General features: G+C 62.9%; 3 protein-coding genes across 3 annotated transcripts in view; 2 read left to right on the forward strand and 1 right to left on the reverse strand.

Annotated features, from left to right (window-relative positions):
* Positions 1-1,833: 1,833 nt before the first annotated feature.
* GRINA (glutamate ionotropic receptor NMDA type subunit associated protein 1) lies at positions 1,834-5,030 on the reverse strand. The gene is made up of 7 exons (XM_081110870.1): positions 4,861-5,030; positions 3,595-3,966; positions 3,400-3,512; positions 3,130-3,330; positions 2,870-2,998; positions 2,613-2,756; positions 1,834-2,535 (listed from the first exon to the last, which is right to left on the reverse strand). Exons 2-7 carry the CDS (start codon positions 3,941-3,943, stop codon positions 2,386-2,388), a joined length of 1,086 nt encoding a protein of 361 aa, XP_080966996.1. The 5' UTR covers positions 3,944-3,966; positions 4,861-5,030; the 3' UTR covers positions 1,834-2,385.
* Positions 5,031-7,025: 1,995 nt separating this feature from the next.
* On the forward strand, positions 7,026-15,701 carry PARP10 (poly(ADP-ribose) polymerase family member 10). The gene is given in 12 exon segments (XM_081111292.1): positions 7,026-7,097; positions 7,606-7,649; positions 7,782-7,963; positions 8,042-8,296; positions 8,377-8,624; positions 8,628-9,305; positions 9,419-9,640; positions 9,764-9,860; positions 10,058-10,699; positions 10,801-10,934; positions 14,800-14,974; positions 15,058-15,701. Coding segments are annotated over 10 exon segments (2,973 nt in total). The 5' UTR covers positions 7,026-7,097; positions 7,606-7,649; positions 7,782-7,788; the 3' UTR covers positions 15,405-15,701.
* Positions 15,702-16,735: 1,034 nt separating this feature from the next.
* Positions 16,736-23,046, forward strand: part of PLEC (plectin) — a 53,973-nt gene continuing 47,662 nt past the window's right edge. Inside the window, exons 1-2 of the mRNA XM_081111300.1 lie at positions 16,736-16,803; positions 17,390-17,588. Coding sequence (XP_080967426.1) covers positions 17,393-17,588 — 196 coding nt within the window. The 5' untranslated portion in view covers positions 16,736-16,803; positions 17,390-17,392. The remainder of the gene's footprint in view (positions 16,804-17,389; positions 17,589-23,046) is intronic.

Raw genomic sequence — 23,046 nt, forward strand, 5'->3', positions numbered from 1 at the left:
ACAACTCGAGGCCCTTGCTGTCCCCAGGAGGCTCCCTCATGGGTGAGCTTAGCCGAGTGTATCCTCCTTGAACCTGAGAAAATACTGTCCTTGCACAGTTCGCCTGACGCTCATGCCTGAGCTCCTTCTGCCTTGACTGCTGCTCTCTTTAGCCACATGAATGCTCCCTGTTCCCTCCTCGGTGGGGAATCCTGCTGGGTCTGAGCTACCACTGAGCTCAGAGCTCTGGCGGGCAGGGCCCCCTCGATGAGGAACTGCTCCTGTTCAGGAGGCAGCGCAGAAGAGGTGGGGGGAGGGGCTGCGTTGCCTGCTGGTCAGTGCACAGCATGTGAACAAACCAGAATGACTAAGGGTGGCTGGACAGCCGCTGTAATGGGCCAGGTGGATGCGAAGAAGGGACCCCCCCCAAAAAAAGGGGGCCCAGGTGGCTGGGAAGGCAGTCGCATCCCTGCCCAGGGAAGCGGGGCCTGCCTGTGGCTCAGATGTACAAGGTCAGGCCTGGGAGTGGAGGGCGAGGGGCTAGCAGGAGGCCAGCTGGAGCAGCCCGAGGGCATATGGCAGGACTGTGTTCCAGGAAGGGATCTGGACTTCATCCCGCCAGCAACCGTCAGGGCCTGAAGGAGGCAGGTGGTGTGATCAGTGTTTCAGAGAGAAGGTTGGTGGAGTGGAGCTGACAGGGGAGCATGAACGGGCAGGCCTGGGGAGGACGAGAAGGGGGCAGGGAGACAGGAGTTGAGGCAGGAGAAACACAGGGGAGAACAGCCCGTGGTGGCCTGGTGCCTGGGTGGTACTGTTGAGGGAGATAACACAGGAGCAGCAGGTTCGGGGGGAAGACGGACTTGGTTTTGGGCAGGCCTCAGCTGAGGTGCCTGCTGACACTGGGGGGGGGGGGGGGCATGGCGCTGGCTCCGTGAGTGGATCTTTTCACAGATGCTGAGGTGCTGTGCCAGTTAAAGGAGGGGGTGATGGATTCCCAGGGAGAAGGTAGAGCCCCAGGAGGGGTCTCAAGCCAAGCAGGATAGAGGGGGTGCCATGGGCTAGGAGCTCAGGAAGGCTTGGCATGAGGTCCTCAGACAGAGCTGAGCCCAGGGCGGTGGAGGGACCCATCTTTGGGGAGCCAGGGTGAGGACATGGACAGCCACCCGAGGGCCAGGGTGTAGATGGGCAAGGGCTCCGGAGCTGTGGCAGCAAAGCCACGGGAGGACATCAGAACACGCTGGGCTGAGGGTCTCTGAAGGGGGGCACCTGTCGAGGCCAATGGAAGGTGCCGGAGGCAGGCGGAGAGCCCCACTGCGGAGCCCTCAGTCTTTGCCCAGCTCTCTGCTGGGAGCTCTCGTCTGCAGGCTTCTTGTGGGGAGGGCGGAGGGCTGGGGAAGGCCTTGGTTGGAGCCAGGCCTGGGCAGCATGTCTGGTGCCCAAGGATGGGCTCCCTGGGGGCCCTGCAGAGACGGAGTCTGAGGAGCCTGGCAGGGGCACTGCTGTTCGGCCAGATGGTCAGGGTCTCACCTCACGCGGTGCAGGTCCCAGGAGGGAGTGGCAGACACAGCCGGGCCACTTGCCATCATGTCACCCAGGCACCCTACTTAACTTCCAGGAGCCTCAGTGTCCTGTCCATCCCCTGGGAGCACTGGCTCCTCCCTTAGGACGTGGCTGGGAAGATTGCGAGGAGGGAGGCGGGAGCGTGGATGGGGAAGGATTAGCTACTGCCATTCACTCTGCTGCAAGCTAACCCCACCATCGAGGCCTGGCCCTGCCCCTTCATCACCCTGGGGAGGCCCAGAGCCCCTCCTCGCCTCCTGGAAGAAGTGGCACTGAGAACAGTGACAAGAGGAGCAGAGAGAGCAGAGGGTCCCATTTATTGGAATTTTAAAGACAGCAGAGCGCGAGAAAGGCATCCTTCTCCTCCGGAATATTCCATCCTCTCTGCCCTCAGGGCTCAGCACAGGACCGAGACCCTCACCCTGCAGGTCCCCCAGAGGGCAGCACTCCAGGGTGGGGGTGGGGAGAAGGGGATACTTGATGCCAGGCGGGGAGCTGGGACAGGAGGTGAGACGTGCACCCTCACCTCTTGGCTCGATCCCTCTCCCCTGGGACCTGGTATTGCCCCCTGGGGTGGGCTGGCAGACAGGGCTCATGCAACAGTGAGTGGGCAGGAGGTGGCACAGAAACCTAGCCCGCTGCCCTTGGTCAGAGCGGGAGGGCTAGAAGGGGCCATGCTGGCCACAGCGGGTCCAAATAGAAGTATCTGCGGTGTACACACAGGAGGGTTGTAGAGGGGCTTCCTCTGTCCCAGGCTGCATCCGGGGAGAGAGAGGGGAGGTCCAGATGGCACTGCCACGCCAGCCACACCGCCCGCGTGGGGCCCCCCGCGTGGCAGGGCTCGGGCTACTCCTTGGCGCGGCCGATGATGGTGAGGATGAACAGGAAGATGTTGATGATGTCCGTGTACAGGTTAAGCGCCGCGAACACGTACTCCTCCGGACTCAGCGACAGCTGCTTGTTCCCCAGCAGCAGCTGGGTGTCCACTGCCAGGAACTGAGGTGACAGCACGCAGTGCTGAGGGACCTGCCCCCCCCCCGCCCGGTGCCCGCCCCAGGTGGCCCCTCACTCACGCAGGTGAAGAGCAGCGCGCCCAGCGAGGCGTACACGATCTCCAGGATGCGGTTGCGGATGAAGATGCAGAGGATGGCGAAGACGACCAGCACCACCATGCTCACCAGCAGCACGCCCATGCACGAGGTGAAGTCGTAGCGGGTCTGCGGGGACAGCGACAGCAGGCCCTGGTGCCCCTTGCCAGGCCCCCGGCCAGCGGCCCCCGCCCCCCGGGAGCCCTCCCAGGCATGGAGGAGACCCCCACCAGGACCCTCACCTGCATGGAGAAGATGACCACCGTGAAGCAGACGATGGTGGTGATGCCCACAGCCATGATGACCGCCTCGGTGTTGTAGAAACTGGCGATCACGCCCACCATGTAGGACAGGCTGATGGTCAGGATCGACTGTGGGGAGACGGGGCCTTGCGTGTGAGGGCTGCTCCAGCCACAACCCCTCTCCCCCTGCAGTGCAACAGTGGGAGTGTGTGTGGGGGAGGCAGGGCCCTGGCGGCCAGGGGCTCAGGATGTGGAGTTACCAGTGCAATGAGGTTCCAGGGGTGCTTTCGGCGGAATTCCCCACAGCAGCTGAGGGCGATGAGGGAGATGAAGAAGACGGCGTAGGAAACATAGTAGGTCCAGACATTTTCCTGGACGAAACTCTTCACTTCCTTGACAAACGTGAACACGGCCACGGTGGACAGAGTCACGGACAGCTGCACGGTCAGCACCAGGAACACCTGAGGAAGGAGCCACTCAGAGCCTGCCCAGCGCCGCTGCCCCCCAACCCCAGCCCGAGCGAGGCCCACCTTCCGGATGAAAGCCTGGCGGATGCTCTTGTCGTCCCAGTTGGTGGCAGGGAAGTCCTGGTTGTCATAGTAGGACGGGGGTCCCTCCTCGTGATAGGTCCCATGCAGAGGTGCTGGGGAGCAGGGGGCCGGGTCAGGGCCACTTGTGGGTGCCTGGAGCCCCTGCCCTCCCCATGCCCCTCCCGTGCTACTCACAGCCAGAGTCCTGGATCGGGAAGGCCTGTGGCTGTCCGTAGGGGTTGGGGGGAAAGGGGCTCTGTGGATATGGCCCCTGAGGGTAGCCCCCTTGGGGGTAGGGGCCCTGGGGGTAGGGACCCTGGGGGTAACCTGCCTGGGGGTAGGGGGCCTGAGGGTAACCCCCTTGGGGGTAGGAACTGGGGCCCTGGGGATACCCTGGCTGGGCGTAGGGGGAAGGCTGGAACTGGGCTGATGGGTACGGGGCCCCAGGGTAAGGAGCCATGGGGGGCGGGGGCACCCCGGGATATCCAGGGTTGGGGGGAGGATAGTTGTCCCCAGACACCAAGAAACTCTTCTCATGAGGCATGGCCTCAGGTTCTGTGGCTCCCCCTGGAGGAGAGAGAGAGAACAGTCAGCCTGGGCGACTTGTCCGCCGCATCCTGGGGCGGCCCCACCTGCTGCCGAAGCGGAGAACCGGGAGGACCCGCGACCTTTGCCTCTGGGCCGTCCCGAGCCCCACGCACAGGGGCCCTGGGCCCGGGAGGGTCGGGGGTGGCTCGGCGTGGGCTTGCCGCCCAGAGGCCGCTCCAGACCAGTCCAGGGGCAGGGATGGCCGTCCCCCTGGGGCTCTGGCTCCAGTTTTCTTAGCAGCAGCTGAAGGCCTTCTCCCGACGCGGGAGCCGGGAAGGGTGCGGCCGGGGCTGGGGGTGTGTCCGGCCGCCTCTCCGCACCCCTGCCCGTAAGCGGCTTTCCGGGGGGAGCCGGCGGCTATTTCTATCCCAGAAAATCCCCGGCATCTGCGCGGGGCGGGCGCTGACCTCCGAGAGCGGCCGCCCGGCCCTCGCCCGGTGGGGGCAGCGGGCGGATCGGCTGCGGGGTGCCTGCCAGTGGGGTACGCCAGCCACAGCGGGGTGCGGGGGTGTGTGGGGGATGGAAGCAACCAGAGGCCGTGCGGGGGAACAAAGCGGGCGCGGGGGGGAGGCGAGGGGGGGGCGGCGGCCACGGAACCTGCTCGAGGGCGGGGTGGGCCTTCCTGCCGGGTCGGGGGGCCTCAGGCCGCGGGTCTCGCCGCCACCGCAGCGCGTCGTGCTCTCCCTCCCGCTCCAGGCCGCGGGCCTCCGACCCCCGTCACCACCCCGGCCCCAAACGGGTCGCGAGCCCCGGCCAGACCGACCGGCTGACCGCCGGGGGCGCCGCTGGAGGCGCAGGGTCCGCGCGGGGGCGGGGGCGGCCGGCCGGCGGCTCAGCAAGGGGCCTGGGTGCGGGGCTGGGCCCGGTACTCACCACTCGCGGGGCCTCAGCAGGTCGGTGCGTACGGTAGCCGGTGCGCGGCCGCGCGGTCGATGGCCGCTGCGCCCGAACCCGTACCCGCAGCCGCTCCGCAGCCCGCTCGGCTGGGCCTGCGCCTGCGGCTCGGAAGACGCAGCGGGGCCTTGTGACGAGGAGGGGCCGGCGCGGGGCGGGGCCTTGCGACGAGGCGGGGCCGGCGCGGGGCGGGGCCTGGCGGCGGGGGCGGGGCCTGGCGGCGGGGGCGGGGCCTGGCGGCGAACGCGGGGCTTCGGGGTGGACTTGACCCGCGCGGCTTCTCTCCAGGCTCGCGCCCCACACTGTCGCCGCGAGGTGGGCTGTGCCGCGGGGCTGAGGACCTCGCAGGCTGACGCTGCCCGGCCAGCTGGGTCCGGGGCTGACATGTCATCGCAAACCCGGGACCCCCGAGGCCGCCGGCCCGCTCCCTCCCTTCTGGGCCCTAAACGCCACTTTCCCTTCCATCAAGCCTCCCCCGAACCGGGGCCTGGTTACTCAGTCGCTCCGTCGCCTGTCCCGGGAGGGCAGGTCATTCCAGTCCCACAGGCTGCAGTCCTCACACCCGGGTCGCTGCCAAGGGGCCGAGGCTTCACTCTTCCCTCAGCTCCAGGGCCGTCCTGCGGGGGTGCTGGCGGCCACAGCCAGGGACACCCCTGCTGCAGCCTCTCCGCCTGGGGCCCGGGGGCCTGGACAATGCTGGCTCCTGATGGTTGGCCTCTCCCAGGCCCTGCAGTGGTTGGGAAAGGCTCTGCCCTGTGCCCTGATGTGCTGGTTCTGTGGTTGACACCTGGGTCTAGCGAGGGCGAGCCCTGATGGGCACCTTTTGCATGTGCTCGTGGATGATTTCAAGCTGCCACCAGTGTGACAACCGGCTCCTAAACCTGCAACCGTCCGGCCATGACACTAGCTGCTCCAGTGCCCGCTGCCCGGGCGCTCTGCCTGCCGCAGGGAGCAGCAGGCTGGCTGAGTTACCCAGTGCGCTAGGAGGTGTCGCGTTCTGCGAGGAGAGAAGACATAGAGCCGGCAGGGAGGCATTCGTGCGTGGCGGGACTAAAAGCTCCTACCATTTAGGAAACAATAGAAAACGACAAAGATGAAGTTGAGGTCAGGGCCTTGGAAGTGGTCTGTACAAGGTCCTTAAAGACTTCCAACTTCCGCCCTGGCCGGTTTGGCTCGGTGGATAGAGCGTCAGCCTGCGGACTGAAGGATCCCGGGTTCGATTCCGGTCAAGGGCATGTACCTTGGTTGCGGGCACATCCCCAGTGGGCAGTGTGCTGGAGGCAGCTGATCGATGTTTCTCTCTCATCGATATTTCTAAATCTCTATCCCTCTCCCTTCCTCTCTGTAAAAAAAAAAAAAAAAAAAAAAAATCAATTAAAGACTTCCAACTTCCAGTTAAATCTGCTACTAAGAGCAGGGTAAGGGGCAAGGGTGGCCAGTGGCTCTGTGAGAAAGGCCAGTGCAGGGACAGAGGTGGATCAGTCTGCTGTTCTGCAGGACCAGGCTGGGGCTGGCTGAGCATGGGGAGTTTAGGGCGGACGGGGCCACAGAGGGAACTGGGGCTCAATCAGGCAGGGCCTGGCAGGCCCCCCAAAGGACTTTGGTTTTTCCTGTGAGTGACTGGCTTTTCTCATGCCCCAAGCTGCAGCAGCTGTGGGTGCTGCCTCCCAAGGCTGGCTCTGCCTGCCCCCTGGAGGAGGGACGATGCGGTGGGTGGGGGTGGCAGAGGGAGGTCCCTTAGGAGGTCGGTGCAGAGAGAGATGATGGAGGCTCAGACCAGGGTGGGGGCAGCCAAGAGGCCAGGTGTGCTGCCGGGCGAGCAGGGTGCGCAGGTCCCCTGGAGGAGCAGCAGGGGTGGAGGCTGATGGGTAAATGGGAGGTGGGAGGGAGCACACAGTCGTGAGCACACACCTCTTTGAGAGGCTGGGAGGGAATGGAGCATGGGGGGTGGGGGGTAGGGCTCTGTTGCGAGAGGGAGTTGGATTCTCAAGGTGAAGCCGGGGTGTGAGCACTGCCGCGGGCCCTGTCTGCACCCCCACCTCCCTTTCTGTGACGAGGATTCCCTGCGGCAAGGCACAGTGCCTGCACCTTCGGGGGTTGGCCGTGATGACAACAATGACGGTGGAAGACGGGAAGACTGGGCAGGTGCACAGACCAGGGAGAGAGCCAGAGGAGGGCATCGAAGAGGCAGAGGAAGGCTGTGCTGGGAAGCACTTGTAGGTCAAGGGTGGGAGCTGCTCACCCTCAACATGCATTAGTGTGAGGCCTGGCCACCTGCTAGGTTTAAAGGGCGAGGAGCTGGCTTGGGGGCGTGCGCGGGGAGTTGAAAGCAGCCTGAGCTAGGGGCGTGCCTGGGACCCACCGGCTCAGGCTGTGGGGCAGGGGAACACAGGCTGAGGTCCCTGGGTCTGGGCAGTGACCAGAGCCCCCTGGTGGACTTAGTAGGAAGGGTGATTGTCCATTTGAAGATTCACAGAGAGAGGCCAATGGGAGTGGAGGACAGTAGGGGTCACTCCCCCTACCCTGCCAGTCAGTGGCAGGTGGGACAAGGGCTGGTGGCTGGGCGGAGTGGTCATGCCCAGCCCACGCCCCCTGGGGCTTTTCAGACTGAGGAGGGGGGGCGGCTGCCTGAGGACTTGCCTTCGGGAGGCAGCCACCCAGCCAGCTGCAGGCCCCTCCCTTCCTCCTCCCCTCAGACAGTTTCACTTTTGTTTCCTGAACCAGGACTTCTGCCTGCACAGCAGGCTTGGGGCGGCCCCAGCAGCGGTGTAAGTGAGGGTGTGGGTTGCCCATGATGAAGGGGGTGCGGGAAGGCTGTGGGGGCAAGGGGAGCTGGTGGGGGTTGGAAGGGGTGGGATTGGACTGTGGGGCGGCTACCCTACCCGCTGGTCCCCGCCCAGGGTTGCGATGGCAGAGGCAGAGGAAGGGGTGCCGGCAGTGGAGCTCAGAGGGCTGCCCCCCGACATCCCGGATGAGCTGCTCACACTCTACTTTGAGAACCACCGACGCTCTGGGGGGGGCCCTGTGCTGAGCTGGCAGAGACTTGGCCACGGAGGCGTGCTCACTTTTGAGGAGGCGGCAGGTAAGGGGGCTGATGGAAAGGGCAGCCTGGGCACCGTGGGCCACCAGCCCTGACACCCCGCCCCGCCCCTGCCCACAGACGCAGCTCGGGTCCTGGCCCAGAAGGAGCATGTGCTGCAGGGCGCCCGGCTGAGCCTGCGGCCAGCCCCACCCCGCGCGCCTGCCCGCCTGCTGCTCCAAGGACTGCCCCCTGGCACCGCACCCCAGCGCCTGGAGCAGCATGTCCAGGCCCTGCTGCGTGCCGCGGGGCACCCGGAGCAGCCCTGCCATGCCCTGGCCAGTCCCCGACCAGACCGGGCCCTGGTCCAGCTACCGAAGCCCCTCTCGGAGGCAGGTGAGAGACGGGATGGGGCAGGTGTGCCTGTGTGTGTGTGGGGGGGGGATGCGCTGAGCTAACTTGCACCTTCCCCACAGAAGTCCGTGTGCTGGAGGAGCAGGCTCGGGCCCTGGACCTGGAGGGGGCCCAGGTATCCCTGGCGCAGGTGCCCCAGGCCCGAGCGGTGCGCGTGGTGGGGGGCACTACCCCCGTGGACCTGCTGCTGCTGCAGCTGTACCTGGAGAATGAGCGCCGGAGTGGCGGGGGCCCCCTGGCGGGCCTGCGCAGCCTGCCAGGGCCCCTGGGCACCGTGGTCTCCTTCCAGCAGTGGCAGGGTGAGTGGGGCTAGGCACACCCGCCCACCCCTCTCATCCCTCGGACAGGACCGCTAACGGGCCTCCCGTCCTCTCCCTTCCCTCAAGTGGCCGAGCGGGTGCTGCAGCAGGACCACTGGCTACAGGGCTCGGAGCTGAACCTGGTCCCCCACTACGACGTCCTAGAGCCCGAGGAGCTTGCTGCGGACGCCAGTGGAGAGGACCACTCGGCCGAGTTGGGGCCTGGGGCCACTGAGCATGCCTTTCTGGAGGCCGGGGAGCCAGCGAGGGCACTGGAGGGTGTGGGGACTGTGACCTTGGGCTCTAAGGAGGCACCAGGCCAATCAGGAGCCCCCTTAAGGACAGAGCCCATCGGGTCTCTGGGGCAGGCCGTGGGGTCCTCGGATCAGGAGGGGCTGGAGAGCCTGGGGCTCCCGGGGTCTTCAGGGCAGGCAGAGCCGGTCAGCTCAAGGCCTGCAGAGTCCCCAGGCCCCGTGGGCTCAGTGGAGAATGCCCTGGGGCCTCCAGAGCAGGTGGGATCAGGGAGCCTGGAGCCGGGGGCGCCCCCGGAGCAGGAGGGGCTGGTGGAGATGGTGCTGTCGATGGAGCCGGGCACCATGCGCTTCATGCAGCTCTATTACGAGGACCTTCTCGCTGGCCTGGGAGATGTCGCCCTCTTCCCACTTGAGGAATCAGATATGACCGGCTTTCGAGTGAGTGACCTTTGCCGATTCCTTGCCTTTGGCCCCCTCTCCCCCTGAAGCTCTAGGGACCTTTCTGGTGCCCTGAACCTGAGAGCTGGCCCCTCACCCCTCACGTCCTGCAGCTCTGTGGAGCCCTGGCCCCGTGCCAGGCAGCGGAGGAGTTTCTGCAGAGTCTGCTGGGCAGCATCAGTTACCACGTGCTGAGCCTGAAGCACCCGGGCAGCGCCAGGTTCCTGCGGGGCCCCGAGGGGCAGCACCTGCTCCGGGAGCTGGAGGCTCAGTTCCAGTGTGTCTTCGGGACGGAGCGCCTGGCCGGGGACGCCCTGGACACAGACCCCGCAGAGGTAGCGTTGGAGCCTGCGCCTGTCCCTCCCCATCCTCACTCCTCAGCCCGGTGCCACCTCCACCCCTGCTCAGAGGCCAGGGAGGGGTGAGGGCCCATGGACTCTAAAGTTCTCTCCTGACAGGTGGACCCCACTGAGGCCCTCCAGGCCCTCCCTGGCCAAGCCTACACTCCGTGGCCCCCCGACAGTACAGGCAGTGACCCGGAGAACCTGAGCCTCGGTAGGGTTCCCTGGGACACCAGCACATCCTGTGGCCCTTTCTTGACCTCACTCTCTGCCTTGCTTTGCACGCCCACCTGTCTTGTGACCCCATATCCCCCGAGCTCCTCATTTTCACCTATTCCCCGATGCATCCTACCCTTCAGCCCCACCTTGGCTGGGCTGGACCACTCACCCAGTGCCTCTCCCTGTCCCCAGAGGAGGTCCGAGAGCTACTGGCCACTCTGGAGGGCCTGGATGGGGAGGACTGGCTGCCCCTGGAGCCCGGGGAGGAGGAACCGGAGGAGCAGCCAGAGGAGGAGCAGCCAGAGGAGCAGCCAGAGGAGGAGCCCGTGGCCCCCAGCACCGGGGGCCCCCAGCACCTGGAGGAGGAGGCGGCGCTGCAGCTGGCTCTCCACCGGTCCCTGGGGCCGCAGGGCCAAGCGGCTGAGCAGGAGGAAGCTGCTGCGTTGCAGCGGGCGCTGGCCCTCTCCCTGCTGGAGCCGACCCCCCTGGAGGCCGAGGAGGACTTCCTGGGCGGGGGGCCTGGTGGCCAAGCCCAGCTGGTGGTGCATGTGGCCTTTGAGCAGGACATGGACGAGCTGGACCGGGCACTCGGGGCTGCCCTGGAGGTGCACCTCCGGGAGGAGACAGTGGGGCTCCGGGGTCACACACTGCCCGCAGAGCTGCTTGCCCGCCTGGAGCGGCGCCACGGTGTGAGCGTTGCCCTTCACGATGACCGCGCTGTCCTCCGTGGCTTTGGGGCCCAGCCCACCCGTGCAGCCCGCCACCTAAGGGCACTACTGGCTGGCCCCCGGGGTCAGAGCTTGACCTGTCCTTTGGAGGCTTTGCGCCCCACCGGTGAGCCTGCACCTGGGACAGGGGAGGGTGGGGCGGGCTAGCTCTCTGAACCCACCCGTGCCCCGGGCATGGCCCAGACCTCCTTTCTCCCCATGTGTCAGGGCCACAGCAGAAGCCGAAGGGGCCCTGGGGCAGGCTGGAGTGTCTGGCTGAGGACAGCCCTGAGTTCCAGGAGGTGGTACAGACCTTCTATGACACCCTGGACTCTGCCCACAGCAGGATCCGCATCGTCCGGGTGAGTCTAGTTCTGGTCTTGTCAGCTCGTGGCCTCCTGGGCTCCTGGCACCGTTTTCGCCTTGCAGAGCCCGTGGGCTGTCGTTTTTGCCTGTCAGGGTCAGCTGGCCAGGAGCCCGGCGGGGGGCAGGCTGGGAGCTGTTGGAGGAGGGAAGAGCACAGGCTCCCAGCCCATTCCCTGCCCAGAGGCCGTTCACAGAGTCTGGGCTGGGGCAGACAAGGCCATAGAGGTGGCCGGAGGCCGTGTCCCAGACCTGACAGGCTTGAGCAGGGCCCTGCATTGCCAGCCACACCAGCGATGCCATCTTGTGGTAGTTGCAAGGATTACAGACTCCACAGAGAGTGCCCGTGCTGTTCCGGGTCTCTTCTGCCTCAGTCCCTCCAGCAAGAAGAGGGCTGGCTGGACCGGCCGGTGTGGCCCAGCGGATAGAGCGTCGGCCCGCGGACCAAAGGGTCCCGGGTTCGATTGTGGTCAAGGGCATATATCTTTGTTGCAGGCTCCTCCCCGGCCTGGGCCCTGGTCAGGGCTTGTGCAGGACGCAATCAATCGATGTATTTCTCTCACATCGGTGTTTCTCTCTGTCATTCCCTCTCTTCCACGCTCGCTAACAATCAATGGGAAAAGAGCCTCGGGTGCGGAGTAACCAAACAAAAAGAAGAGGGCCGGCTGCAGGGCCGCCTCCTCCTGTCGTGTTACTTGCTAACTGAGGCATCTCTGAGCGTGGGTGCGCCTCACAAAAGGGTGGGACCCCCGTGGGAGCCAGAGGGAAACCCCAGGAGAGCAGGGAGAAGAGGCTGAGGAAGGGCTGGGGAGAGGCGGGTGTTGCAGGGTGGCGAGGCCCAGGGCATCTGCATGGCCAGAAGGAAGGGCAGGAGGAGGCTCTGCCGGGCTGGTCAGCTGGCAGTGAGGGTGAAGGCAGGGCTGGAGCTGAGGCTGGGCTGGGGGAGGAGGGTGACTCGGCGGTGAGGACAGGACCCAGTCTGAGAAGGAGCTGGTGATGGGAGGAAGGAGGGGGCGAGCAGCTGGAGCAGAGGGCAGGGCTGAGTGCTCATGGGCAGGCTCACGGAGGGCGAGAAGGGAGAGACAGCGAGAGCTGGGCCCATGCGCCAGTAACGCCAGCCAGGTGCTCTCGACTCTCAATGCACAAAGTGTGGGTGGACCCAGCACCTGGGAGACCTGGAGCTGGTCAGAGAGACAGGACCTCTGGCCTTCCCCAGACCCGCCCTGTCAGTTGCCACCACCTGCCACCACTGCTTTCTTGGAGATGACCGCTAACCTTTGGACCAAGTACATTTCCTCCACTTCTGCACCTGGCAGCTGTCCCTTCTGCGCGTGGGGAGGGGAGGGACACACTGCAGCCGCGTCCCTGGCTCCCCGCACGTGTGGTCAGTTACGTGCACTTGCGTCTCCTAGGCACCGCATGTGTGACTCTGGAGGGTACACTTGAGTCTCTTCCCCTGGCCCCGCTCCCGCACTTCCCTTGGGAAACTGTTTCTCGCCCCCCTTCCCGCCCTCACTTCCTCCGTCGTCCACCGCACAGTGTGGTCGGACACATCATCTTTATTCTGTCGTCAAGGTCGACAAATGACTTTGTCGTCTATTCTGCAACCATCACAAAGCCCCATCCTTGGGCTGCAGGTTGATGGATACAGAGATAATGGAAAATGTCTTTACCACTGAGCCACAGAGCACATGGAGAAGTGCATCCTAGTGATGAAAACAGGATTGTGTGAGAGAGGATACGTCAGGGTTCAAGGACGGGCGGCTCTTCGCTTTCCTCGCGCTCTCCATTCTTTTCTGTGCTGTGCTTGGCGCTGGGTTGCTCCTTGTGCTCCTGGCGGCCCTCTTGCACAAATCTTGTTTTCTGTTCAGTAGAAGTATGTCCTTGAGTGGGTACTAACCATCTTTTTTTTTTTTTTAATTAATTTTGAGAGAGACAGGAAGAGAGAGAGACCTTGGTTTGTTGTTCCACTTGTTCATGCATTTATTGGTTGATTCTTGTGTGTGCCCTGATTTGACGGGGGAGAGCTGGCGGGGGCGGGGGGGGGGGGGGTGGACCGAACCCACAACCTTGGTGGATTGGATGATTCTCTAACCAACTGAGCTACCCAGCCAGGGCCTGGTAGTAACCATCTTGAACTTTTAAATTTTGTTTGCCTTTTACAATGAGAGGTAATTTACAACTATAATTTGATATTGATGCCAAGTATTCTTTCAAACAAAAGCTGCATTTGTGGTTTTTTTAAACATTTCTGTTCACTTAAATGAGCACAGCTGGTTCTTGCCTATGTTAACGTGCCCTGATTTTGTCCTCACCAATAACAGCGTGGCTGCATATAGTGTTCAGGATCAGAATATGTCTTCTTTCCAGGAATCTTGGAAAAACATTAGTCTTTTTCTTTAAAAATGTTTTCTCTGGAAAGTTTAAAAAAAAAAATCTCTTTAGTTTCTTAGCGCCCGGTATCGCCGGGGAGACGCCTGTGTGAGGATGCAAGACTTTTTCCGTTTGTGCGTTGACGTTGGTGTGTGTGTGGGAATGAGTGGTCTTTCGCTTTGAAGGTTGACAGTTTCTGGCAGGGACGTGTCCTTCCCCACTGTCCTGTCATCTCATGGGTCCTTCCCATCTGGAGACGCCACCTCCAGCTCGGCGCCCTGCGTTTGCACCTCCCGCGCTCCTGTCACCTGCTGTCCTCTTCCTGTGCAGCTCCCTTCGCACGGGCCTCAGCCTCCTCCCTCACCGTTCTCTCACAGTTTCCACTCTTTTCTTCAGCTCTGCACTCGGAGTCCCTCCTTAACTCTAGCTCCAGGATCTGATTACTATCTGGCCTCCCCGCTAGATTTCGTTCAGCAATTTCATTCTTTAGAAGAGTTTTTTAAAAATTGTTTTTCAGCCCGAGCCGGTTTGGCTGCGTGGATAGAGCGTCGGCCTGCGGACCAAAGGGTCCCGGGTTCGATTCTGGTCAAGCCCACATACCTTGGGTTGCAGACCGGGGTGCGTGCAGGAGGCAACTAATCGACATGTTTCTCTCACATTGATGCTTCTCTCTGTCTTTCCCTCTCTCTTCCACTCTCTCTAAAAAAAAAAGGTCAATGGAAAAATATCCTCGGGTGAGGATTAGGAATTTTCTTTTTCAGGTAATAGTTCAATTCCATTCTTAATGTAAGAACTCGTTAATTTTCAGAGTACTTCTCACATGCGCTAGTTTTGTTTTGTGGATATGCTATCTTTTGCATCGCCCTGCAGAGACTGTTAGAATTTCCTTATAAACTGTGTGGGTCGCTGCAGCTCATCCATGGCTGGTGGTGTGACTGATCGCCTGGTCTTCCCAGCACCGTGAGGCCCAGGGGTGTCTCTTGGTGTTGGGGGTGAAGTCCTGGCGCCGGGGAGGTAACTGGCTCAGCTCCTCTCTGCAGAAACCTGTCTGTGGTGCCCAGAGCTGGTGAGTGGTATGGCCTCCTGGAAGGTTGGCCCTGCGGTCTCCCCAGACCCTGACCTCCTCCAACACAGGATATATATATATATATGCATATACATATATATGTATATATATATATATGCATATATATATATGTTTTTATTGACTTCAGTGAGGAAAAGAGAGGGAGAGAGATGGAAACATCAATGATGAGAGAGACTCATGGATCCGCTGCCTCCTGCACGCCCCACACTGGGGATTGAGCCCACATCCCGGGCATGTGCCCTGACGGGGAATTGAACCGGGACCTCCTGATTCACAGGCCCACGCTCCTCCACTGAGTCACGCTGGCCTGGCCAACACAGAGTTCTTGGTTTCCCACCCCAGCGCTGTCCCTTTGGCCCAGAGGGTGGGGCGGGTCTCCAACTAACCCTGTGGCCGCCTGGCAGGTGGAGCGCGTGCTGCACCCGCTGCTGCAGCAACAGTACGAGCTGCACCGAGAGCGCCTGGAGCAGCGCTGCGAGCAGCGGCCGGTGGAGCACGTCCTGTACCACGGCACGTCGGTGCCCGCTGTCCCCGAAATCTGTGCCTACGGCTTCAACCGCAGCTTCTGCGGCCGCAATGGTGAGCCAGCCGGGGAAGCCTGGGTGTGCGGGGGCGCGGGCTCTGTCCCCTGGGGGCCCTGACCCCAGCCATTTGGCCCGCAGGCACGCTCTACGGGCAGGGAGTATACTTCGCCAAGCGCGCCTCCCTCTCCGTGCAAGACCGCTACTCGCCCCCGGACGCCGAGGGCCACAAGGCAGTGTTTGTGGCGCGGGTGCTGACCGGGGACTTCGGGCAGGGCCATCGCCAGCTGCGGGCGCCCCCTCTGCGCGCCCCGGGCCACGGGCTCCTGCGTTACGACAGCGCCGTGGACTGCCTCCGCCAGCCCAGCATCTTTGTCATCTTTCACGACACCCAGGCGCTGCCCACCCACCTCATCACGTGCGAGCGCATACCCGGGGTTCCCCTTCGGGACCCCTCTGGGCCCTCGGGCCACTCCCCGGACTCCTAGCCCCAGCGGTCCCTCTCGGCTCTGTCCCGCTCGGCTGGCCTCCTGCTCCCCGGCCCCAGCTGCACGCAGCCTGGCGGATCTGCTGCCGGAGCCGCCCCTGCCTCCTGTCGAGGTGCGGGGACTGGGGAGCAGCGCGGAGGGCTGGGGCGGGTCCCCTCAGGGCCGCGCCCAGCCACCAGGGGTCAGCAGAGCCCAGGAGGAGGGCTGGCGGCCCACACCCTCCGCCGAGGCCACACCTCGCTTAAGCGCGACTCTGTTATTTGAATAAACGTGGAACCAGGCAGAGGGACCTGCTGGAGCAGCTAGTCCTTCCGACCTCACTGGAAAGGTGGGCGGGACCTCCGCGCGGTTAGGGGCGGGGGCGGGGGCAGAGCCCGCTGCTCCCCTGGGGCGGTCCGGGGCGCGCACCCCACGTCGCCTTAGTGTCACGCACGCGCCCCCAGCAACGGCTCCTTGCGGACCGGCCCACCCGTGTGCGCGGGGAGGGGGCCGTGCCTGGCGACAGGGGCTCCGCCCAGGCCGAGCCGCGCTCGTGTTCCAGTTCCACCGCCTCCGTGGGCTCCCAGCCCCGCGCGCACTCGGGCGCCCCATCGCTCAGGCGGCGTTCGGTTGGGAGCCTGGGCGGGGCTCCGGGCTCGCCCCGCCCGCGCCGCCTCCGTGACTCTCCGGGTCCAGCAGTCTGGCTGCGGCGGCCGAACCTCGCTGAGCTGAGCCACCAGGCACGTATGACCGGGTCCGATGGAGAGGCGCGCGGCTCACGGGAGCCTCGGGGTGGGTGGGGGCTCTCCGGCCTCAGAACGAGGGGCTCCGTCCCGGAACTAGGCGATACGTGGCGGCCCATCCTCCCTCGGGAGGACTCCACCTCTGCGCCCCGAGACTGCGGAACTGGTCGGGCGGTGCCCAGGGTGTGGACAGGAAAGATTGTTGGGGAGGCCCGGCTGACCCCGGGGCGCGGGCGGGGGGCTGGAGCACAGGCGGCCGGTGGAGGAGCTGGGAGAGGCGGGGCGGAGTGGCCCCCTGGGTGCCCCTGTCTCCTCCCCATACCTTGGCCCGAGGGCCGGGGCACAGAGCCCACATTGTGCCCCCACGCCACCCCACCCCCGCGGGAACAGAGCCCCATTCACCCCTCGCACGCCAGCGCTCTTGGGGACGGGGAGCTGGAGTGTGCACGCGTGGGTGTGCGTGCGCTCGGGCAGCGCCGGCGGTGCGAGTGCGGGTGTGCGTGCTCGGGTGGGCGCTGAGCGGCGGCCCGGCTCCCCCCCAGCCCTGCCGCAGCCCGCAGCCAGCTCCCGGGCCCACGCCGCTGCGGCTCCGGCTATTTATAGGAGTTCACTGCGGAGAAGCGTGCGGGGCTGGCGGTGGGGCCTTGGGGAGTCTCAGAGGCTGAGACAGCTTGGAGGTACAGCGCCATTGTCCAGGGGATGGGGTCGGGCCTGGAGGGGAGGGGCAGCGGTCAGTGCTTCCTGATGGCCTGGTTTTCCTGGTGGTCAGAGGATTAAAGGAGACAGGGGCCAGGTGTGGGGTTGTGGGCACGGGGTGGCGGGTGCCTGAGTGATGCGGTGGAGGGTGGGGTCAGTGTCCAAGTGGAGGTAATTACCCCTCCCCTGCCGTTGGTCAGGGTAAAGGGTAGGGGTCAGTGTCCTCTGATGTGTGAGCTCCTGGGTGCCAGCAAAGAGGGGTCAGCGTTTGGGTGACTAAGAGAGGGGGGCCGCAGTGGGGGGAGGCACTGTCCTAGCGAGGGCCTGGAGGCAGTGAGGCCAGTGCTTGGGAGGGGTCACTGTGTCTTGTCCGAGGGATGAGCTGGAGGGGGTGGGGCCAGCTGCGGTGGGTGGAGAAGGTGGGGGTCAGTGTGTGATGAAGTGGGACACGGGGGGGGTGTCCCGTGTCCAGGTGATAGGGTGGGGGGGCCAGTGTCTAGGTGAAGAAGGTGCTGGGTGGGTGTGCAGTCCCCCCAGTGTGACCCCCTCCTGCTCCCTCTCCCGCAGGCCATGTCGGGGGAGGACCTTGAGGTGCGGACAGCGGCCGAGGATGGCTCCTCCAACGGAGGCAGCGGCTCCCCCAGCCCCGGGGACACCCTGCCCTGGAACCTGGGCAAGACGCAGCGGAGCCGGCGCAGCGGAGGCGGCTCGGCGGGCAATGGCAGCGTCCTGGACCCAGCCGAGCGGGCAGTCATCCGAATCGCAGGTAAGCGAAGGGGATCGTCCTCCCGTTTCTAGCGCTGGCTGGTTGCCCGCGCCGCTGCGGAGCGCTGCGCTGCGTGCAGGTGTAGGGGCTGGAAGGACAGGTGAGGCCTGCGGGTCAGAGAGGGCCCTCCTGTCCCCGCGATTGCAGGCGGCACAGCGCCACCTACTGGCCGCACCGGTCTCTGCACCGGGCCTGAGGTTAAGCTGCTCGGCGGCGGCGCCATCACAGGCCTCATGACCCAGCCCAGCGCCCCAATGCCCTGAGGATACTTTCTTGGGTTCCTGGGGCAGAGCTGCCTTCCAGGCCCCTGGTCTTGGCCGCCCCCATGAGGGGCGGTGGAGGCAAGTCCTCAGGACAGGAGGGTCCCTCCCTGCGCCAGGGCCTGGCCATTCTGGGGAGGAGAATGGAAAAGCCAGGTAGAGGCCTCCCGGGGAGTAGGCTGGCAGCTGGACAGTGGCCCCTCCCTTGAGGAAGTGGGTGGCTCATTCTGGAAGCCCCCCAGGATGTGCTGGGCACAGGGGAGCCCGTGGAGGGTCTCTATGCCAGGCTGTGGAGTCCTGACCCCACCCACTATTCAGACCCGGATGATGATGAGGCGTTTGGAGGGCAGGGCTGGCTCTGAGGGGGCTGAGAGGGTGGCCCACGGCGTGTGGGGAGAGGCTGGGTGGCCAGCTGCTGAGCAGGGATGGTGTGGGCAGCAAGGGACTTTGGGGGTGGACACACAGAGGAGCAGGACAGGGCGGAGGCTGGCCACCCACCCCCATCCCCAGGGGCAGGTGTGAAGGGGACCCATGACCTGATAGGTTTTTTTCAAGCGTCACATATGGATTTTAAAAGAGGTCCCTGCCCTGGGTGGTGAGCTCAGTGGTTAGAGACCAGCACACGGAAGGGTCGCAGGTTGGGTTCCCAGTCGAGGGCACAGACCTTGATTGAAGGGTTGAAGGGTCCATCCTGGCCTCAGAGGCAACCAACCCAGATCGCTCTCTTTATCCCCTCCCCCTCTCTTCCCTCCCTCCTTTCCACTCCGTAAAAAAAAGAAATCAGTGGAAAAGTATCCTCGGGGTGAGGATTAACAACAACCAAAAAAAGAGGCCCTTTTTCCCCAAATGAAAGCGAATCAGGAATGTCCTTCCACACCCTCGCCTTCCTCCGCGCGGTCCTGCCCCAGCAGTGGGCACCCAGCAGCCAAGGCCAGGGCAGGGCCTCGGGCATCGCCTGCTGATGTTCTTAGCATTGATGTGCACCCATTTTCCTTCCTTTAAAATCGTTCCTGTTGCTTGTAAAAGATCGGAAATTGTTTGCTGAGCAACGTTTAATCTTTCTGCAAGTTGTTTTTGAGTTTGACATGCATCTTCATCCAATAACGCTTGTCATTGTTGGTCTTCACACTTTTTCGGTTGGCCTGGACGTTCTTTGTCTTTCACATCGAAATCATCACTTTTAAAGCATTTAAATCAGACAGCGTTCATGAGTATCTTGAGATGGAGCAAGTTCACCATAACCTTCCCGAAGTATATGATAACTATCAGCCGCTCTTTTCTTCAAAATAAAGTAATGAGTTAAAACTTCTCACAAATGCTCTTATTTTGGCACGAAATTCAACTTTTCTTTTTTTTTTTTTTTGAATTTTTGTGAGTTTATTTGAGCCAAACTGTCGACATATGCCGGGAAGCAGAACCTCAACAAATTGTGATAATGCTCCGGAGAATGGCGGGGTTAAATTTGTATTTATACAATTGCAATCAAAGGAGGGATGTAGGTGGGTTACATGAAATTCATTGGTGATAGATTAAGGAGGAGGGATAAAGCAAAGGGGGAAACCCCTGGGATTGTATAAAAAGTAAAATGATGGGCACATACATAGGTGGGTGCAGGATCAATTAACATGATAATGGAGGAATTTGTGGCATCTGTCCTGGCACCCAGCACATTTGGTTGTGCCCCAGGGGCTCCAGAAAAAGGGAAGTTACAAGTTACCCAGACATTTCAAGGGTATGTTATCATAGATGCAAAAAAGACAGACAGGCTCAGTTAAGATAAAGGTTGACCTTGTCAGTGAAGATACTGGCCTAGGACGTAACTGACCACCATCACTGCTGTAGTTAAAGTTTAAATTCAGACCATCCTTAGGTCTCTGAGTTTACAAGACTGCCATGCAGGCCGCCCCTGAGCTGTCAGGTCAGCATGTGGCCCCTTTCGTCCACACATCCCCCTTTTGGTCAGAAATCAGTCCAAAGGCTGCATTGATGACCAACCTTTTGGTTGGATAATGGAGTCCCACGGTGCTAGGAAGGCTCATTCCTAGGATGTCTCAGTGTCAGCGTGTCTTGCTGAACAGGTGGACCACTGGGGATGGGGCAAGACCATAACCTTAGATGGCATTTAAGGTGGAATTATTATTATTCAAAAAGGGCAGGTAAATGGGAGGCAGTCAGGTCCTATACGTCCTTGTTAAAAAGTATTCTGGGTCATTTCTAATTTTTGAGCCATCATGATCCGAGTCTCTTTGCTGTTTGTCAAGTTTTGTTTTTCTGCATCTAGTATAACATTTACATATCAGGAACAAAAGTAATAATACTAAGCCAACATTCTTTAGGAACAGAAAATGTCTAATACTAGACGAGGAAAAGTCTGAGGGTACCAAGCATCCCAGCCAACCGAAAAACCCTTTACATGTATCATCATAAATTTTATTAAGCTAAGTATATGTTTTCCAAAATATCTATGTTAACACCTTCAGAAAATTTGCCATATGAAGTTTTGAAGCTTGTTGTCAATACAACAAAATAGCATACATATCCAATCGCATATATATTAACATATGTATAACTCCATCTATTGAAAAAGTCCGCATTGTTAACCGGTACACCTAGTATGTTTTTATTGATGGAGAGGGAGAGGTAGAAACATCAATGAGAGAGAAGTATGTATTGGCTGCCTCCTGCACGCCCCCTACTGGGGATCGAGCGCACAACCCGGCCATGTGCCCTTGACTGGAATCCAACCCGGACCCTTCACTCGGCAGGCCAAGCGCTCTATCCATTGAGCAACACCAGCTAGGGCTCAAGCCGGGTTTTTAATTTTATTATTATTATTTTTTTAAATATATGTTTATTGAGTTCAGAGAGGAAGGGAGAGGGAGAGACAGACACATCAATGATGAGACTCACTGATTGGCTGCCTCCTGCACGCCCCCCACTGGGGACCCAGCCCGCAACCCTGGCATGTGCCCTGATCGGAAATCGAACCGGGACCCTTCAGTCCGCAGTCCTGCGCTCTAACCACTGAGCCTACCGGCCAGGGCTGAGCCCTTTCTAGGTTGATACCAATTCCAGGTCCAACGTTGCAAGGGAGGGGTTCTTAGTGGAGGCGGAGGGGGAGAAGGGAGGGTGCCCGGGTGATCAGGTGAAGTAGCCGGATCCACGGGGTGACGGAGAGGTCGGGGCTGGAGAGGGAGGGTTGCCACGGGGCTGGGAGCCGGACCGGACGGGAGAATTCAGGCTGTTGGCGTCCCGACCGGGCCAGGAGCGGGAGGTGGGGTTCGCTCGCTGGCACGCGCCGTGGGGCAGAGCGTGGAGCCCGCGGAGCCCGGTCCAGCCGCGCCAGCCCCGTAGTCGCTCGGCGGGCGGCCGCAGCTCCCCTGGGCCCGGCGGCCCCTGGCCCCGCCCCGCCCCGCCCGTGGGGCATCCTGGGTGCGGGGGGGGCGGGGGCGGACACTTTAAGCGGCGCCGGCGGCCGCGGGGACAGAGTGGCCGCCGAGGGCTGGAGGTTCCCTCCGTGTCGCAGCGCCCCGCCGCGTCCCGCGCCCGCCGCCCGCATGGCCGCCCCGCCGCCGCCCGGCCCGCCGCCCGACGAGCAGGACTTCGTCCAGGCCTACGAGGAGGTGCGGGAGAGGTACAAAGGTACGCGCGCCGGCGGGTCCGCCAGCCGGTCAGCCTGGCCTCGGACGCCCTGTCCGCGGCGGCTCCACATGGCGGCCGGGCAGAGCCCCGTCCCCTGTCCGCCCCGCTCGGCCCCGCCGCCCGCGCCCCGCGCCCGGGGAGAGGCCGGCGAGCTCCGCGCAGCCCCCGCTGTCATGCCCTTAATAGGGCATCGCGCCGCGCGGTAGGTGGGGTGGGCCGCGCGGCGGGGGCTCCTCCCGGCCGGTGTCCACGTCCCGAGCCCATGCTCAGCAGGCACGTGGGTCCGGGCTGTGCTGTGCCTGCCCCGCAGCCGGAGCCTCCCACATGGGGCAGGGGCGCTGCCACCGCCTGGCAGTGGGTCGCATAGCTGTGGCCTCTCCTCACCTCCCAAACGGGCAGCGCCCAGGCCGCCTCCCTCCCTTGGCAGGGACCCTTGTCACGCCCCTCTGCCCGCCATGGCCGCTGTGGGCTGGGGAAGTCCGGGCAGCCCCCTTTCCTCGGGGGAGGAACCGCGTTACCGCTTTGGTCTCCATGACCCCGGGCCCCCTGGACCCGCGACATCCAAACTGCTGTCAGCTGCCTGCAGCCCGGCCGGTCCCTGCCGGCCCCCTGCTTAGGGGTCTGGGAATGAGCCCCTGGAGAGGGGGAGGGAGGGGCCCTGGGGATGGCCGACCAGAGCGGGCTCCAGCTCCACGCGGCTGGTTCTGCTGGCTCTGCCCCAAGGGCAAGGGCAGCTCAGGGAGAGCTCCTCTGGGGTTTTGCCTGGAGCCTGTGGAACTGCTCTGCACCCACTCACACGGCCCAGGCGGGAGGTGCCTCTGGGCCCAGGGCTCATCTCTGCTGCGGGGAGGGTGGGGGTGGGGGCCCTTCACCAATAGCTTTCGTTGGGTCCTGAGTGGGATGGATGTGCTGTGAGGTTCTCCTTGTGGCCAGTTCACCTGGGCCAGGTAGGACCCTCCTGTGACAAGGGGCTCAGAGTCTGACCATGGCACCCGCAGGGAGGGAGGGTGCACCCGGGGCAGGCGCAGGGCAGGGCACAGCTCTCCTGACAAACCCTGGACAGAGCTGGTTCTGAACTGGCCACTCTGTTGAACGCGGGGACACCTAACTGTATACACAGGCTTCGTTCCAAATCCTCGGACAGGTCAGGCTCGGGCTTGCGTGTGGTTCCATCCAGAGCCTGTCCTGGCCCGAACGCCTCCCAGGAGTGAGCTGTGATGGGCCTGGGGCTTTCCGTCTCGGTCGCCAGGGTTGGTGTTGGACACACAGGGCTGCCTTGGCCCATGGTCCCTTCCTGGGCTTGTGGGTGACTTAGCCTGTCCCTCCTGCCTGCGGGTGCCCGGGCACCTGCCTGCAGGGAACTTGCTGGAATCATGGGGCAGTGCCCCGTGTGGCCCTAGCCTGAGGGTGGCTGAGAGTTGCCAAGCAGGAGAAGAGGTGCTGGGGGTCCCCATGCAGCCAGGGGTGTCTGGTGCAGGAGTTGGGAGACCTTCTGGGGCATACCAGGCACCCCCAAGTCTGCTCTGCTCCTGGCTTGAGCCCAGGGACTAGGTGAG

Source organism: Myotis nattereri (genome assembly GCF_964212035.1).
Source record: "Myotis nattereri genome assembly, chromosome: 17".
Lineage (NCBI taxonomy): Eukaryota > Metazoa > Chordata > Mammalia > Chiroptera > Vespertilionidae > Myotis > Myotis nattereri.

Bases quoted from the DNA above. Each gene is read 5' to 3' on its own strand.
- GRINA (XM_081110870.1), bottom strand. From the start codon at position 3,943: ATGCCTCATGAGAAGAGTTTCTTGGTGTCTGGGGACAACTATCCTCCC. The intron at 3,513-3,594 runs GTGAGTAGCACG...CCTGCTCCCCAG, and splicing joins CCCGATCCAGGACTCTGGCT to CACCTCTGCATGGGACCTAT. The intron at 3,331-3,399 runs GTGGGCCTCGCT...CTCCTTCCTCAG, and splicing joins GCCAGGCTTTCATCCGGAAG to GTGTTCCTGGTGCTGACCGT.